This window comes from Mus caroli, unplaced genomic scaffold (assembly GCF_978045245.1).
Source record: "Mus caroli unplaced genomic scaffold, Mus_caroli_1 scaffold_14, whole genome shotgun sequence".
Taxonomy (NCBI): Eukaryota; Metazoa; Chordata; class Mammalia; order Rodentia; family Muridae; genus Mus; species Mus caroli.
In genome coordinates, this window is record NW_028227269.1 from 54,906,238 (window position 1) to 54,926,235 (window position 19,998).

The 19,998-nt window shown below is 39.5% G+C and overlaps 1 protein-coding gene across 2 annotated transcripts in view; it reads right to left on the reverse strand.

The window, feature by feature from the left end:
- Window positions 1–19,998, reverse strand: part of Slc25a21 (solute carrier family 25 member 21) — a 490,501-nt gene that overhangs the window by 19,763 nt on the left and 450,740 nt on the right. For both annotated transcript variants that reach the window (XM_021179180.3, XM_085830388.1), the window contains one exon: window positions 7,475–7,639. In XM_021179180.3, coding sequence (XP_021034839.1) covers window positions 7,475–7,639 — 165 coding nt within the window. The remainder of the gene's footprint in view (window positions 1–7,474; window positions 7,640–19,998) is intronic.

A 19,998-nucleotide genomic window follows, 5' to 3' on the forward strand; every position in this document is an offset into this window, starting at 1 on the left:
CGCTGGAGGCATCTGAATCCGGAGAGCTGGGGTTAGCACGTGATTGCGAGCTGCCTTTCAGGGGTGCTGGGAATCATACTGGGGCCTCTTAGAAAGTGCTCTTAACTACTGAGCCAGCTGTCCAGCCAGTAAATGTTATAATCCTTTTAGAGAGATCATTTATGTGTAACAAAATATAAAATAAAATGTGGAGTTGGGAATTAGTTAGGACATTACAGGCTATACTGAAGAATTTTGGTATCTGGCTTAGATTAATTATGTTAGTAATTTTCACTTTTGAGCCCTAACTTCCCACTTGGTCTTAGCAGAAAACGAGTTATCATGATGAGAATTATGTAAAATAATAAAGCCTACAAAAGTGGTTTTAATAGTGAAATGGAATAAAAAGTCAGAATAATGATATTTGAAATATTTATGTACCAGAGACCACCAATCTGAAGAGCTAGTTAAATGGGTTTTGGCTTAGAAATCTGACCTGAATTATCTGGGCTTAGTGTTTCAAATTCCTATTTTACCTCTGCAGACATACTTTACAATTGATTAAAATATTCAAAAGTGACTTGGACAACCTGTTTTAAAAGTCCCCATTAAAATTTTTATTGATTTATTTCTATTATAAAATTAATGCACATTAAAAGTAAAAGCTTTCCACTGTTTAGGAGAATGTATAAGGATGACTTCCCCAATTTCTTATACTCAACGGCCAATCTCTGTCTGTCACTGTGTCTCTGTTTCTGTTTGTGCAACACACACACACACACACACACACACACACACACACACACACACACACACAATCTCAATTTTTACTCTGAGCTAATGATTATGAACTGTTTCTTGCAAAATCAAATCCTTTGAAGATGGAAAAAAATTTCAGCAAAGCATTAGAGATTAAAAAAAATTAAAGAAAAATCTAGAAATAGATCATGCCAGTCAGAGCTGATGAAATCTCAAGTTCCCTTGGAACAAGAGAACGAGCAATTGCCGGATGAAGGGACTGAAACAATACCCCGTAAACAGGCTGTCCAAAGTGAATGGCAAGGCAGCCTGCCTACAGCCAAGAGGGGATAATGCCTTCAAGGAGCACCAGCACCACCTCCTCATCGTGCTTTATAACAACACGATGACGTCCTTCAACATGTTTTAATGATTATCATACCTTCCCCTTCACAAAGGATTGATTTATTATGGTTTAGATGTAAAGAATAGTGGTTTCCCAGTTTTGAGTCAGGCTTAGATTACAGAGCACATAAAATCAATGACTTTGTTCTAGGCAAGGAAAACATAGTGTTCATTTAAGTGCAAAAAGAATAGTCCCAGGGAAAACCTCCTCACGAAGTTCTACATGCTAACTGTGCCCACCGCTGCCCACAGCACCTCTCCTGCCTCCCACTGTCGTCATCAGCACCACCACACTTAGCACTTTTATGGTGTCTTAACATTTACAAACTACTTTGTATATTGTTTATTTTAATTCTCAAAGTGACTTACCCAATATAAAGAACAACCATAGCTTTTCATTTTATAAATGAAATGCCTGCAGCTCAGAGCAGCAAAGTGATTGGCTCAAGGTCATTTAACTATGACCAAATGGGGCCCTCTCTTCCCATGGACACTAACTGATGCTTTAGTTGTGTATCTCCAACTTAGACCCCTTCTCTCAAACCCCAGAACCCACATCCAGCAAATAGACTCCATGTCTGTCTGCTGCAGTCCCAAACACAGTTAGACTCAGTTTCCTGATTGAGCCTATACTTTCTTCTACCAGCTGGTTTCTCTCTCAGCATGTTTTCCTTAGTGAAGGGCATCATTACCCTTTTAGCTGCCAATTTAAAAAAAAAAATCTAAGTATAAATTTTATCACCTCGACATATGATCTCAGCATGTCCATATATTCTACCACCACATCGTGTACATTTCTCATTCTTTCCTGTCTTTACGACACTGGTCTTCAGTCCCTGTGTTCTCAGATTGGGACAGTCTCCAAGCACGCATCCCACCCTTCTCTCCCAGGAGCACTGTACCCATTTCCCACTGGAACCAAAGTAAGCAGGCGATTCCTGTGCCTAAACTCTCTTGTTGGCTTCCTAGCTACTCTGGTTTGGATATTTTCCCTCATTCCAACTGATTCTATAATTTAAAAAAATTCTTATGTTTTATTAACATTCTTCTCTCTCCCCAAACTCTCTCAGACCTTCCCCCCACCCAACTTCTTTATCATTTTTTGGGATCATTTTTCATTGTTACATGATATATTTTGATCACATTTCCCTCCCAGATTCCTCCCAGATTGTCTCCATCTCCCTACCTACCCATTTTTATGCACTCTCTCTCCTTCTGACTCTTCCTCCATTCTTTTAGTTTTAGAAAAAGAAAAACCTCACAAGAATGAATTTAAAAAAAAAATAAGAAAAACAAAGAAACAAACCAACAAGAAACCCAAAAGCACCAAAATAAACTGAAACAGGTCCACAAAAGAACCCCAAACATTGAGTTCCTTTTGTGTTCACTAACTACTCACTCTTAACAAAGAAATGCAGACGCAAAAGAAAAAAAAAGGCACCAAAACCACACCTCCCCACTTTGTGCAGGTGTTTTGTGTGGCCTGAGCTTGTGCACGTCTTATGCATGCTGTCACAGTCTAGGTGAGTTTAAATGTGGGTTGGCCCTGTTGTGTCTAGAAAATGTTATTTCCTTAAAATTTGATTTTGAGATTTAATTGCCAGGGTGATGGTTCTGAGAGGTGGAGAGCAGTTTCAGAGGTGTTTGGATCACGGAGGCTCTCCTTTAGAAAAGAATCAGTACTGTTCTGAGAATGGGTTATTGTGAAGTGCTTGGACTCTTTTGTTCCCCAAAGTATGCATGTGTACTTTCTGGGTTTTCTTCTGCCCCTGCCATTTTACTGTGAGGTAGAAGAACCTCACTAGATGTGACACCCAAATAAACCTCTTTTGTATATATTATCCAGTCTCAAGTGTTTTTCTATAACAATAGATAATGAATGAAGACATTTTTGCTTTTTAGGTAAAGACACCAATTCTCAGTGTATCTTACAATGGTCAGTGTGGCCTTATATAGCCATATTCCTGGCCTAACGTTTTTGCATTTATTACATGGGGTATCTTTCATTTATCCAGGGCCATCAACCCCCTCCCAATTTAGAGCCTTGACCCTGTATGTCCTATATGTTACAATACTTCTATCCATTTCTGTCTCTGGCTAAGGGCGATCCTGTCAGCTCCAACGCCATTCATTTCCTTAGGGAAGAAGCCTTTCCTGACTCCAGGTGGGGATCATTCATAACTGTGTGTGTGGGTTTTGCTATTGATTGTTCTCTTTTATCTTGAAAGCCCTCGATTATGACAGCTTCTCATTTCTGTATTCCTTGGTACTCACCACGGGGTCTGCCACCTGTCAATCACTCAGAAAATAAAATGTTAGAGTGACATTCAGACCTGATCACCCCAGACTTTATGCACAGCATTCCTCCTACCCACCCATATACGGGGCCCAAGTGCCAAGATCATTAAACAAAAAAGGAACACGTTATTTTAGTTTGGGAACTAAAGTGTGGGAATGAAATTCTGAGCCCGCATAGCAAATATCATCAACTGGTATGGTGCCCAAAGATTATGATTTCAAAGCATTGATAGTCAGATATCTAGGGAGCAATTTCTTGGCTTTCTCCACTAGTGAAAAGGTGTAGAAAGGGTTACAGTAGGGTTTATTGGCCCTTCACTGTATATTGAGACAGGGTCTCATTTTGTAGTTGAGGCTTCCCTAGAACTCACTAGCTAGCCCAGGTCCACAAACCCCCCCCCCCCCCGCTTCAGTCTCCTAAGTGCTGGAATTATAGGCGTGAGCCACCATACTTAGCAACATTTACTTTTAAAAATAATTATAGCCAGCATTTCCACAGCTTCCTTATCAGAAGCTACTTTGAGTAGTGTGGGAGAGGGTGAAAAGTCTGGCCTTGAGTCTTTATTTTGATAGAACTATAGCACAAATTTAAAAAGTCACTTCCAATTCTGTTCAAGAGGTTGAAGCATGAGGATCACGAGGTTAAAGCTAGTTCTGCCTATATAGGAGGTTCAAGTCCAGAGCAGGACTGTGCCAAAAAAGCTAAAACATATCATGGGGTCCCCAGTGCAGGAGTTAGAGAAAAGACTGAAGGAGTTGAAGGGGTTTGCAACTCCATAGGAAGAACAACAATATCAACCAACCAGAGCTCCCAGGGTCTAAGCCACCAACCAAGCAGTACACATGGAGGGAGCCATGACTCTAGCCTCATATATGACAGAGGATGGCCTTGTCAGGCATTAATGGGAGAAGAGGCCCTTGGTCCCATGAAGGCTTCATGTCCCAGGGTAGGGAGGTGGGAATGGGTGAGTGGGAGCACAACCTCATAGAAGCAGGAGGAGGGGGGATGGGATAGGGGGTTGCTGGGGGGATCAGGAAAGGGGATAACACTTGAAATGTAAAATAAAATATCCAATAAAAATGACTAAGCATAAAAAGCTAAAACATTAATAAACATATATCTTTAAAAGATGTTTCTTGTTAGTTTTTATTTCATGTGCATGAGTGCTTTTCCTGCATCTATGTACACTGCACACTTACCCACAGAGGCCACGGAGGGCAGTTGTCAGCTGCCATGTGGGTTCTGGGAATTGAACCTGAGTCCATTGCAATAGCAACAAGTGCCCTTAATCGCTGGGCCATCTTTTCAGCTCATATCTTTTGTTTAAAGAGTTGGGAGAGAACTTAATATTCCTCAGGGTCCTTGTTAATAAATTAAGCCTTTGTTTATTAGTCTAGTCTCAACACAGGGAATGTTAGCTAAAAGAAAATTCCTTTGTTAAACACTTATTGACATTTTACTAAACAGATTTACACACACACACACACTGGACAGATAACGGAGTCTAGGGAGTCTTGGGAAAGCAGTTCACGCCATGCCTTTCCGTTCTTTTCTCTGGAGCTTTTTCTGCACCGTGGTAGCCTGTCTATACCGCAGAGGTCATTAAGATTTTGGCTATTGCCAAAATGTCTGCTTTGGCAGTCTACTGAGGTAGTGTAGGGAAACTTATCTCAGCAATGTGAAAATCTCCATTTTAAGAAGCATTTCCAAAACCAAACATCTCACCTCCTGGATACAAAGACCCTCTTGTGCTATTCTCTTTTTCTTGGGGTTCTGTTTGATTAGGGTGAGACTCACTCTAGCTCTAAGCCATTCAACTGTAAACTCCCTTCCAGCTTCCTATACACTAACACCAATTAATATAGTGGTTCTCTCAAATGCCAAGGTATCCCTAAGGTATGCAGTGAAAGGAAACACCCTTTCCATTCATTTCTTCCTTCGTTCATGTGATTCGTTTAATATAGATTTCCTGAGGACCTGCACTGTACTAGGAACTGTTTTAATCTCTGAGGACACAGCAGTGGGAAAAAAAATCCATGAAAAGCCTCTGTCCTTATTAACTTCCATTTTTATGTGTGCTTTATAAAAGGGACTGAGGGGTGAGAGCAGTGCAGAACTTGGCATGCTGGAGGGATAAATGCTAGAAAAACCCATTGTTTTTAGACAACATTGATTTATAACATGTTAAAAAAATGCGATGGGATTTGTTTTTAGAATAGCAGTCCAAATTTAGAAAAATGGAATTTGAGAGTTTGTAAAAAGCATTTTTTTTTCATACACGAATAAGAAGTATTATTAACTAATGGCTCTGAACACATTGCTCGTCTAAATACAATCAAACATTTTCAATATGCCTGTTCAGTGGCCTTTTTCCTGGCTTCTTGAGAGCGTCTTTGAGGAAAGGGCACACTTTATAGAGTGCCTGGTATACAGAGAGAAGCACCTGACATTTTGGTTGTGAGCCTAGCCTTTAATGGCTGAGCCATCTCTTTAACCCATGAGAGGTGCTTAATTACAGTGCTTATTGAAATAAAACATTGTGTTCGTATTAGTAACAAAAGTTGATTTGCAAACAGGCAAGAAAAATGGCTCTGTCTGTTGTTTGCCTTTATTTATTTATTTATTTATTTATTTATTTATTTATTTATTTATTTATTAAAAGAAAGAAACTGCTAGGTTTCTGGTCCTTTTTATTTATATACTAAGTTAATTGTAGACGGCTTCACTCCAGAGAAAAGTTTGAAGTTGTAGATATTTACTTACTGGTGTTTTAAAGATAAGGCCTTGTTATGTGGCTCAGGTTGGCTTCCAGGGAGTGCTGAAGCTCCTACCTCAGCCGCCAGTGCACTGAGATTCCACGCACGAGCTACTCCTTGTGGATTCTTTCATTATTTCTGATAGTCACTTGCATGTATAGAAAGCACTGTGGTCACGTTCACGACTAGCCTCTCTCATCCCTTCTAACCCTTGCTGGTTCCTCTGTCCCCAACTGTTCCCCTTCCATTAAAAAATACCTAGTAACATGTGACTATATATATATATATATATATATATATATATATATATATATATATACACACACACACATATATATATATATCTTATTGATCTCAGATTTCTTAAATAAAAAATAATTTCATTTTACCTTAATAACTATACATTAAAATAAAGTTGTAATGTATTATGATAGATCAGTATTTAATTTTTGTAAATCATTATATAACCAACTTATTGTAGGTACTTTACAGCTGGCTGAAGTCTTTTGGTAGTTAGAGAAATGAAGGACTTAACCACCTCTCTAATGTTCTGTGAACTGCTTTTGTCAGAGTCTAAAAGGCAGAATCGTAATCATAAATGTCAAACTCCAAGGAGGGAAAACACTGGGGTGTGTGCTTACAGCTACACCATAGGCAGTTTTAATGTGTAGGAGTTGGGAGACTTTTGGCTATGGTAGGTTATCATTAAGAGATAATGGAATAACCACCATTTTTATATTATAATAAGAGCAAACGACTCCAGAGGAATGGTTTACCTCGCACCTAAATTAACTGAAGTAATTTTACAGTGAGTATTAACCTACCATTTGAAATATAACCTTATTTTTCCCTTGTGAGCTCAACTGATTTGGAGTATGAAACAAAACAAAACAAAACAAAACAAAACAAAACAAAACAAAAGAAAACAAAACAAAGACAAACAAACCAACCCAACTCCACGGTTTTGGGAAAGTGATATGAGTGAGGTAGAAATGAAGTGATTATGATGTTTGTAGAAATTTCTAGTAGCGATTGAATGGAAAATATCTATGTGAGATATTCTTCGTGGAGATTAACCTCCCCGTCAAGACTTGAGTTCAGACTCAGCTTTTCTACTGACCTTCAGAAGTCTCAGTTTCTGGATTTGAAAGGGACATAACAGCACTCAACACATAGGCTGATGGGGGCAAATTGATAATGGATGTGAATTTGGTTGGACATGATAAATACTCTATAGACAAAGCTACAAACATTAATATGTTTCCACCCAACAGAACTTAAATGATTGCATAGTTACCTTACTGGATGGAATAATATTTTTGACGTTGTGATAGAAGCCAAAATAAATCATGTTGAAAATTCCGTGACGTCCCAGAGTTGCTGTCAATCCTTTGTTGAGGCCCTGGAACCCCAAGCCTTCCTTCTTAATGATTTGTCTTGCATAAGCAAAAGTAGATGGTTGCTGTGTAAGAAAGAAACCGAGCAAGAGACATCATTTTGGGACCATGGGAGACAACAAACTACTACACTAATGCCCTTTCATGCCAGAATTATTTGGAAACTATTTTCCAAAACAGGAAAAAAAAACCCAAAAAACTAGATCTCCTTCCCAGCCCCCTAGACCCCCAAAACTTTATGTACAACAGCAGACTTTATAGAGAATTGTTAGCAAAGAAAAACAATCTTTTGTGGAGCTAATAAAACTAATGTCATGTAATAATTACCATCATTTCAACATGTAAATAATTGTATCCAGTTCTGGATTACCCACTCTAAAGGAGAGATTATCCATATAGATATGTTAATAATTCATAACTCCATGTCATCCAAAAGGAATTTATTCTTGGCTACTCCATCTAGAATGTTTATTTTATACATTATGCTTTTTTTTCCCCAAGCTAATTTTAAAATTCATTTCAAATCCATTGCCTCAGTGATTTTAACTCATGCTAGTTTAGAAACCAACCGTGGATAAACATCTCTTCACATAGGTGGGCGATTAGTGTATATGTGACTTGCTGAGTGTGATACCTCATCAACCAGTGGAACTGGGAGTAAGAGGTTATCTTTAATTTGTTCCTTTCCAACCCTGTGGTTATTACCAAGACTGAAATACCTTGCCTGCTGGAATCCAATCTGCTGTTGCCTTTGGAGCTTGCTAAATAGTGCACTCTGATTCTCTCTGAGATTTACAGTTCATTGCAGTACAGTTATAAGCATTCACACACATGTTTAATAGTACGAGTGACTGTCTCTTCTTTGGAGTTACTTCACAAAGGAGATCCCTCTTCTCCTCTTAGCTTTTAGCTTTTCCCTCCTGAGACAAGCTCACATGACATCCGCTCAGTGTTCTGTTGGAACATGATGCTGCAATGGCCACAGCAGTGTGCCACACTTTTGATTCAAAGTATTCCCCTATTATTTGCAATTAAAACCACACCAGCAGCTGAATAGAAGGGAAGAAAAGCAACCAAGGCTTTTCACCCAACTGGTAATTTATGCTATGTGATTAGCAAAATACATTTAAATGTGCTTATTTATATAGTAAATGGTATAGTTTTCACTAATATATTTTTTAAAAGTTCCTACCAGCTACAATTCTATAATTAGCTCTATCTCTTTTTATTTATGAGGATTAATCACAAGAAGTCACCCTAAGCAAGCCCTTCTTTGTAATGTGAAAACACCACAAGAGAATGTACCTTGAAGCAACAAAATTCATCTCACAAACCGAGAAAATTCTCTTGAGGTTAAAGTCTATTCTGTGTTCTACAGTGAGGCCTTTTTATGTGTGCTTTGGTGTGTTGACTAACACCCAAATTATTTCAGTTCCAAAATGTGATGAGAAGTTGTCTACCAGTTCATGTCTGGAGGTGCTGAGCAAGCTACATAAGCTTCTGCTCCCTCTGAGGAAGGCAGAACAGAGTCAGGGAAGGATAAGGGAGTCCTTAGGGACAGGAGGAACAGGGCAGACATGAGTAGTCCCAGATGCAAGTGTGATCTCCTCCTCTTCTTTATCCTCTGTCATCTAACATTCCAGGGGCAGGAGGGGGCTTTTAATTTCCACTAATTTTTATTTTATGGATCTAAATGTTTTGTCTGCATGTAGTTGTCCACATGTAGGTCTCTGTATTGTAGTGTGTGTGTGTGTGTGTGTGTGTGTGTGTGAGAGAGAGAGAGAGAGAGAGAGAGAGAGAGAGAGCCCAAGGAGACCAGAAGACAGCCTAGGATCCCCTAGAACTGGAATTATAGTTGGTTGTGAGGCACCATGTGGGTGCTAGGAACTGAATTTGGGTCATCTGGAAGAGCAACCAGTGCTCCTAATCACTGAGTCATCTCTTCAAAGGATATTCTTTTTTTGTTTTGTTGTTTGTTTGTTTGTGTAGTTATGTTATGGAACTCACTATGTAGACCAGGCTTGCCTTGAACTTACAGAAATCCACCTGCTTCTGTCTCCTAAGTTTTCGGATTAAGGATGTATATTACCATACCCAGGTTCAAAGGATATTATAGAAAATAAGGAAACCACTGCTCTTCAAATAGTCTGGATAGGGTTTTGCTGTTTAAAAACCATAGTTTGCTGAAGAATGGATAAAGAAAGTGTGGTTCATTTATGCAATGAAATACTATCAGCAATTAAAAACAAAGACATCATGAATTTTGCAGGTAAATTGATGGAAGTAGAAAATATACTGAGTGAAGTAACCCAGACCCAAAAGAACATGAATGGTATATACTCACTTGTAAGCGAACTTTAGCTGTAAAATACAGGATACCCAGGCTACAATCCACCAACCCAAAGAAGCTAAATAACAAGGACACCAGCCCACCCACAAAAACTTTGACTGAAAATCTTTCCTACCTACAAGTGCAGGGACAAAGATGGAGCAGAGACTGAGAGAATTGCCAACTGATGGCAGGTCCAACCTAAAACTCATCCCATGAGCAAGCACCAGTCCCTGACACTATTAATGACACTCTGTTGTATGTGCATCTAGGAGCCTAACATAACTGTCCTCTGAGAGGCTCCACTGAGCAGCTGACTGAAACAGATGCAGATGCCCACAGCCAGACATTAGACAGAGTTCAGGGAGTCTTGTGGAAGAATTGGGGGAATGATTGAGGAACCTGGAGGGGTTAGTGTCTCTACAAGAAGACCAACAGAGTTAACTAACCCGAACCTGTGGGACTGAATCATCAACAAAAGAGCAAGCATGGGTTGGACCTAAGCCCCCCAAGCCCTTACACATAATGTGGCAGATGTGCAGCTTTGCCTTCATGCAGGTCCCCCAACAACTGGAGCAGGGACTGTCCCTGACTCTGTTTTCTGTCTATGAATCCTCTTCCATTAACTGGGCTGGTTTGTCTGGTTATGCCTGCAGTGACTTGCTGTGCCAGGGTAGGTTGGTACCAAGGTGGGGGTGGGGTGTCTCTCTTTTATCAGAGAGGAAGGGGAGAGGTGATGGGGAAGGGCTTTGTGAGGGGGACTGGGAAGAGAGAGAGGGGCTGCAATTGGGATGTAAAGTGAATAGGTAAATAAATTAATGGAGATAAAATATTACCCTTCAGTCTCCACGCAAAAATTTGAAAAGTAATGTTTAGAATAATCTGAAATTTGCCAATGTCTAATTATAGAAATGCAATAAATAAATGTATGACCATTAAAAATGTCCACAGCTTATTGAATCATCAGAATTGAGATGACTAAATTTAAATATTAATTTGGATAGTATTGTTTCTTCTTATTTTGAAAACATATCTCAGTGAAATATTCAAATGGTATTTGTTGACTGACCATTCCATGAGATTCACTCATATGTACTGGGTTGTACAATAAACTGAAACTCAGATTTTTGAACTCATATTTGTGAGTTTGAACTGTAACTGTTAATTAAATATTTCAGAGCCTAACAGACTAATTAGAAACAGGACTCTCGAGTCAGACAGTCCCAGGTCAGAGGCTCAGCAACATCGTTTACTAACTTTGGTAAGTATTTCACCATATTTCACCCTGTCTGATTTATCTTCAATGCCACTTATTTGTAAACAAGGATAATAACAGAATCCTCTTCATAGGATTGCTGTTACAATAACTAAGTCTATGGACTGACTGCAATGTAAGCCCTCACCATTGTTTACTTTTTTTTTTTTTAATAAGAACACCAGTTACTACTGGCAGTAATAAGTTATGATAATAAAATAATGGATACAAAGTTCTTGCTAGTTAAAACAGTGGCAATGGACAGGCTGCATTCACAGAGGACCTGGGGTCAATTCCTAGCACCCACAGTGCATGGATATAACTGCAGGCAAACCACTCACACACATAAAGCGAAAAGGTGAAGCTGGTTGGAGGGGGAGGAAGGACATGCTTCTCCGTACACCTTTGTCTGTTCTTTTCTTTTCTCAGATTCCTGGATCCTGACGAAATTCTCCAGAAATGTATGCAAGATCCACTTCTTCCAAGATCCAAACTAATCCAAGAACTAGCTAAGGCTCCTCCTGGCATGGCACTTCACATCAGTGCCTGCTCTCCTTTTTGCAGGCAGCTGTAGGTCCTACATACCCTTGCAAGGAGTGGCTGCCTGGTATTAAGAAGTGCCTACTTCGTTAGTCCTACTGATCCATGAGGTTGGGAGATATTTCCATCTTCTGATATCTCCTTCAATTTCTCTTTTTAGGGACTTGAAGTTCTTGTCATACAGATCTTTCACTTGTTTGGTTAAAGTTATACCAAACTATTTTATAGTAATTGTGGCTATTGTGAAGGGTGTTGTTTCCCTAATTTCTTTCTCAGCTCATTTATCATTTGTTTAAAGGGGAATTATTGAATTATTTGCATTAATTTTATATCCATCCACTTTGCTGAACTTGTTTATCAGCTGTAGGAGTTCTGGGTTAGAATTTTTTGGGTTGCTTATGTATACTATATAATATCATGTGTGAATAGTGATACTTTGATTTCTTCTTTTCCAATTTTTATCCCAGTGATCTCCTTTGGTTGTCTTATTGTTTTAGTAAAAATGATAGTCTTACCAAATGCAATCTATAGATTTGTTTTAGTTAGGGTTTTACTGCTGAGAACAGATACCATGACCAATGCAAGTCTTATAAAGGACAATATTTAATTGGGGCTGGCTTACAGGTTTAGAGGTTCAGCCCATTATCATCAAGGCAGGAGCATAGCAATATCCAGATAGCCATGGTGCAGAAGGAGCTGAGGGTTTTACCTCTTCATCTGAAGGCTGCTAGTGGAAGGCTGACTTCCAGGCAGGTAGGGTAAGAGTCTCAAGCCCACAGTGACACACCTACTTCAACAAGGCCACACCTCTTAATAGTACCACTCCCTGGGGAAAGCATATACAAACCATCACAAGATTCAATGCAATTCCTATCAACATTCCAACACAATTTTTTTTTTACAGACCTTGAAAAGGCACCTCTCAGCTTCATATGGAAAAACAAAAACAAAACAAAACAAAACAAAACAAAAATCCATGATAGCTAAAACAACCCTGAACAATAAAAGAATTTCTGGAGGAACCATCATCCCTGATCTCAAGCTGTACTACAGAGCAATAGTGATAAAAACTGCATGACATTGGTATAGAGACAAACAGGGTGATCAGTGGAATAGAATCAAAGAATCAGAAATAAACCTACACACCTATGGACCCTTGATTTTTGACAAAGAAGCCAAAACCATACAGTGGAAAACAGAAAGCATTTTCAACTAATGGTGCTGGTTTAAGTAAATGTCTGAATGTAGAAAGATGCAAATAGATCCATATTTATCACCATGCACAAAACTCAATTCCAAGTGGATCAAGGACCTCAACATAAAACTGGATAAATTAAATCTAATATAAGAGAAAGTGGGAAATATCCTTGAACACACTGGTATAGGAGACAATTTCTTGAACAGAACACCAGTGTGTCAAAGATCAATAATTGATAACTGGGAACTTATGAAACTGAAATGCAAATATATTAATAGGACAAATGGCACTCTACTAGTTGGGAAAAGATCTTCACTAACCAGATGTCTGACAGAGGGCTAATATCCAAAATATATAAAAAACTCAAAAAGTTAGACTCCAACAAATCAAATAACTCAATTAAAAAATGGGATACAGAGATAAACTGAAAATTCTCAACAGAGAATCTTGAATGGCCAAGAAGTACTTAAAGAAATGTTCAAAGTCCTTAATCATCAGGGAAATGCAAATCAAAATGACCCCGAGAGTCCAACTTACACCAATCAGAATGGTTAAGATTAAAAACTCAATCCACAGCACATGCTGGTAAGGATGTGGAGAAAGGGTAACACTCTTCCATTGCTGGTGGGATTGCAAACTTGTACAACTTCTCTAGAAATCAATCTGTCAGTTTCTCAGAAAATTGGAAAAAGTCTACCTGAAGAACCAGCTATGCCACTCCTAAGCATATAGCCAAAAATGCTCCACCATACTACAAGGAAACATGCTCCACTGTGTTCATAGCAGCCATATTCATAATAGCCAGAAACTGAAAGCAACCCAGATGTCCCTCAACCAAAGTATGGAAAGAGAAAATGTGGTTCATTTACACAGTGGAATATTATTTGGCAATTAAAAACAAGGACATCAAGAATTTTGTAGGCAAATGGATCAAACTAGAAAATATTATCCTGAGTGAGGTTACCAAGTCCCCAAAGGACATGCATAGTATGTACTCACTGGTAAGTGAATATTAGCTACAAAGTACGGGATATCCATGATATACCCCATAGACCTAAAGAAGTTAAATAAGAGGGAAGGTTCAAGTGAGGATGCTTGAATCTTACTTAGAAGAGGGAATAAAAGAGTCTTTGGAGGTGGATGGAGGGAGGAAACTGGCTGAGAGAGGGGCTGGGAAGGGGTATGAGGGAGGAGTCAGGATCAGGTGTAGGGAGAGACAGAAGAGAGGGACAGGAGAATTAATGGAAATCTGCAGTTTCAGGGGTGAGGGTTGGGGGTGGTGAATCTCCTGTGCTGGGGGAGGCTCCCAGGAGTCAATGCAGGTGACCTTAGCTGAGGTGCCTAACAGTAGGGATATGGAACCTGAGGCCACCTCCTGTAGCTAGGCAGGTACCCCCAGTGGAGGGATAATGACACCAACCCACCCACAAAAGTTTTGACCTAAACTTTGCCCTGTCTAAAAGAAATGCAGGGACAAAGATGGAGCAGAGGCTGAAGAAATGGCCAACCAATAACCGGCCCAATTTGAGACCCATCCCATGGGCAAGCACCAATCCCTCACAATATTAATGATGCTGTTTTATGCTTGCAGACAGAAGCCTCGCATAACTGCCCTCTGAGAGGCTCTCCCCAGCAGCTGACTGAAACAGATGCAGAGACCTGCAGTGAAACATTAGACAGAGCTCAGGAAGTCTTGAGGAAGCATTGGGAGAGGACTGAGGGTCCTGTAGGGGATAAGACCTCCACAGGAAGACCAACAGAGTCAGCTAACACGGACCCCTGGCAACTCCCAGAGACTGATCCACTAACCAAAGAGGGTACATAGGCTGGAATGAGGACCCCCAGCACATATGTAGCAGACGTGTACCAACAACAGGAGCAGGGCCTGATCCTAAAACTGTGGATTCAGTTCCCTAACAGACCTTGTCTGGCCTGCTTGGGAGAGGATGTGCTTAATCCTGCAGAGACTTTACGTGCCAGGATGGGGAATACCAAGGGGGGGGGACCCTCTCAGAGAGAAGGGGAGGGGAATGGGGAGAAGGGCTCTGTGAAGGTGAGTGGGGTTGGGAAACTGGGAAGATAGGCAGCATTTGGGATATAAGTAAATTAATTAATTTACAAAAAGAGAAGTCACTATTTGGTAACCCCACTGGAAGAAGGACTGTGAGAGAATGAATGTTGGCAATGGAGGAGCACACGGTCTGAATCTCTACTGTGGGGCTTCAGTGTACCAGATACCTGACATCACAAAGCAGGTGGTAATGTCAGAGCTCATGCAGAGATGCCTGAACCCTTGACTCGTTTCTGGGATCCTAATGAGTTAAGTTGCTTTTCTTACTGACCCTATAAAATTGGTGGCAGGCACCCTATACTATCAGTTTCTAAGAGAGAGGACCAAGCCTAATGAAGCAGAGTTCCTAAGGAAATGCTGCTCACAAATAGCTTGACCAGAATTTGCATCTAAGTGTTTTTTTTTTTCCTTAATGCTTATCCTTGTAATAGGTGATATGATTTTCAGGGCTCACTATTCCCAATCACCACAGGCAGCAGATACAATACCCTCTGTAATTTTTTTTCATGAAAGTTGAAGTTATTATACACACACACACACACACACACACACACACACACACACACACACACATATATATATATATATATATATATATATATATATATATATATATCCGGTACCTAAAAAGAATTAGGAGTATGCTAGACTATATTTTGCTTCATTCAGGGATCCTGTGTCACACACATGTAAGCAAATATTCAATTAGAATGGGAAAACATGACTTCCACTTGGATGCATTAAATAGTAAAATGTAGGATCATTTTGACTAGATCTCTGTAAACACAAGGGATTTTACTAAACTTATTTGATTACTGGGCTTCCCTTTCAAAATGGAATGGTGGGTGATTAGTGTCACCAGCCAAATGACTCCAGCACTGTCCGTCCAGGCATCAGGTCAGTTTCCCTGGGAAATTTAGATTCAGTGCAATTTTTGTATTTAGTTACCGACTGTGGACCAACTGCCTTCTAAGTTTCCTAAATGTAACATCCCCCAACAGCTTCAGAGCTGTGTTATGGGGAAACAAGTGGATTGGGATGTAGGTAGTGTTACAGGATGTCGATGATATTGATAGGTAAGTCTCTCTACAGTGCTGGGATGACAGGAGTGAGCGCCCGACTCCAAGTTTTTAACTGACTTTGGTGACTGGCAAATGCTAATGATGGAAATCTCTGTTCTTCCAGACATATTGAATGCCCATTGCTCCCATAGACCACACGAAAGATCTAGCATAGATAGTGCTTCGCTTACATTCTAGAAATGGAGCAGTAATACTTTGCTTTATTTTTGATTTGGAGAACTACGCTTATATTTTTTGCACACATTATCAAAAGGTTCCACTAATTGAACTATGGAATAAAATTCATGGTAAAATGTCCTTAAGAGTTTTAGTCAAGCCGGGCAGTGGTGGCGCATGACTTTAATCCCAGCACTTGGGAGGCAGAGGCAGGCAGATTTCTGAGTTCGAGGTCAGCCTGGTCTACAGAGTGAGTTCCAGGACAGTTAGGGCTACACAGAGAAGCCCTGTCTCAAAAAAACAAAACAAAACAAAACAAAACAAAACAAAACAAAACAAAAAAGAGTTTTAGTCAAAAAAGAAGAACCCCAATAAAACAATCTATAACACAGAAACATTTTGTGTGGTTTCACTTTTTTTTTTTTTCTGAGAAGTTTTACTGGCATATGTCTGCCACAAAGGAGTCGCATCCCCAGAAGAAAACTGACGTTACCTCCCTCTCGGCGATCAGTTGCCAACAGCTCCTCTGTGTGCAGTAGGACTTTATGGCCTCTGTGCTATCCATATAAGCAAAATCTAAAAACAAACCCAAAAGGCCGTATATACAGAGATGGAGAATCAAACCATAATTACCAGGGCATGAGAGAAGTATAGGAAGTGGGGAGATGTAGGTCAACGAAGAGCAGATATGTAGGATGAAGGTTCGAACCATTGTGGAGAAAGTTGTACTTTGATGGGGTGGGTGCTACTTGTTAAACAAGTAGATTTTTGTTACTCTTGTTATGTAAAAAATATGTAAGATGATGTGCTGATTTGTTTCAGTGTAGTAATCATTTTATTTAAGCCTTATTTTTATTGATGTGTGTGTATTCACCTCTCCTGTGTGTGTATGTGCACGTCTGTGTAGGTGCCCACAAAGGCCAGAAAAGTACATTGTGTATGTACCCTGGATCTGGAGTTGTAAGTAATTGTAAGGCGCCAAACGTGGGTGCTAAAGCCCGACTCCTCTGGAAGAGCCATTTCTCCTGCCTTGTAACCACCTTATTATCTATTAGCATCCCTAGACATTCATTATCTTGGAAATCTCAAATATATGCAATGAAATTAATTTAAATAATAAAACTTAAAAGTTCAAAGACTACATTTAAGAGAGGAAATGATCTTTTTCCTAAATTCTGCTTTCAGGTACCACTGAGGCACTATCCCTTACCCTTTGAGAGCCCAGGACTACCTACAAATCACAAAGATCATTTATGACAGCCTGGGCTATTTTTCCTGGAGTTGTTCCATCTAACTACTGACCAGAGTTGGCTCTGACCAGCGTGTGTGATCACAGACAGAGGTTTTAGGCATTGTTTCCTGAGTACATAGCTATCAGGATGTGGCCAGTAGTATAGGCACATGATGTAGCTAGTTTCCTCCACCTCTAAGGCCAAGAAAAGAGCTCTGAGAACACAGTTGTGTTCCTTCATCGGCAAGATGAGTGGTGGGGTATCTTAATGCTGAGTGAGCAGGAACGTTGCTTTGTGTAGCATCAGGAGGCTGGAAAGCAAACATGGTGAGGTTTTTGTTGCTGTTGTTCAGTGGATTGAGGCTCTGTAAGTTAACCTTGGGAGAAACACAGCTTCGTGAAAGGGAAACCCAGTTGCCACATTTAGGTAGGAAAATATGCTGGCTCTTCAGGAGATAGGCAGCTTTCTATACATGTCATTACTCAAATCAGGTCTTAAAGCATTTCCATAAATTTGAAAGGAGGAAAAAAAAGAAAGAAAAACCTTCCTTCCACATAGGAATAAAATGTATGTGAAAGGAAGCATTTGTGCTTCAAAGTACACATTTATTTTAGCCTAGATATTGCATTAATTAACCACTGTAGTTTATTTTAACTGGGTATGATTATGAAAACAAAAGATACCTCCAGCACAATGCGATTGTCTTTAGTCTCTTTTTCTTGTACTTATTTATTTATATTTTGTTTTGTTTATATGAATATTTTGACTATGTGTATGCATATATGTGTACCACATGCATTGCTGGTGCCTACAGTGGTCAGAAGAAGATGTTGGATCCCATGGAACTGAAGGGAAGAATGGTTGATTATCTGGGCTTCTTGATTTCAACAGAAGCAACATGGCTGGCTCAGAAGTGATGCTTGTGTTTAACGGTCAGTTCCTTAGAATTACCAACATGAAGAATCTTATTCTACTTACAAAATAGGGACAAACCTTACCATGACAGAGCTACTGGGAGGGTCTGAAATTCAGATTAGTGTAGGAAAAAGCAGATGACGTTACATGTTGACTACTAGCAGGGTACAATGAGAGAAAATGGGTGTGCTCGGCTAGGACTTTTCCTGCTCTCGATCTCTTATTTGATTTATGAAAGCAATATAGATTGCTTTAGTAGTTTATAACTGTACATAACACATTCCCAATATTAAGCAAAAGGGAAAATCATGTAAGGCACCTTGCAGTGTCTGGCATATAGATGTTGTATAAATGGGAGCTATTATTGCTTTAAAGTCTTGGTTTTTGAAAATAAAAATCTAGGGAACCTGGCACCGCCAGGAAAGTGAAAGACTAAAGTGTATTTTCTGTGGATGGTAATAGAGAGGCAACTTGATGGCTTCATTGAAAGATAACTATAAGAATGAATTCTCTGTTCTCCCTCTACATCAGACTGAAAAGAACAATTTAGGTGCTAAATAGTGGCTAGGCAGTGCCTCATACAGTGACTCGAGAAAAATCTGCATCATGGATGTCGGCAATTCCATCACTGGATTCTAACGTTTCCTAAACACAGCCACCCGCTAGTTCTATGTCACAAACTTCTTGTTTTCTTTTTTAAAAGAACTGCTCAGGAAACACACGTACTTATGCTGACCCTAGTATAATTAAGTTTAATAAAGGATTTGTTGATTATCTACAGAGAAAGTAATCACTAAGCCTTCTGGGATTATACATACATACATACACACACACATACATACATACACACATACACATACATACACATATATACATACACACATACACACATACATACATACACACATACATACACACATACATACATACACACATACACACACACATACATACACACATACATACATACACACATACATACATACATACATACATACACACATACATACATGCATACATACATATGATCTAATTTGGTTTCTGGTAGATTGAGACTCTACAATAAAGTGTGCAGAACTATATTTAGTAGTATTATCTAAAACCACAAGCAAATCCTGAACTAATTAAAATATTCTGTCTTCAAAGATTCACCACCGGTTACCCATTTGCTATCTGTTCATCAAGCCTTAAAATTACAATTACAGAGCAAGTAGGTAGAAGACCATTTCTTTCTGGGATTAGATATCTTTAAAGACTAAATAGAAGCAAGACAGGCCTTTTCAATTGTCTAAAGGTTTGGTTTAATATTTGGGGGTGAGAATGATTATGTTCATGTGCAATGCAGACAAAAAAGACAAAGGAAAAGGAAAACCTGTGTCCCAGCCACACATCAGGGGCAAATCCTATAGACCTCAGGGAAGGAAAATAACCCTTTAGCCAAATAATAACTTTGAAGTAGATTTCAAAGGGGAGAGAAAAACTGGGAAGCAATTCATACAGGATTTTGCTCCCGGGGAAAAAAGTCACATTTTCCAAACTAGCAGAGAGCATGCCAAACATCACTGAGCTTAGTATAAGTGATGGGGGCACTGCTCCTGACACAGACAACAAGCTAAGGCATCCAGGTAGAGACAGAAAGGTACTGA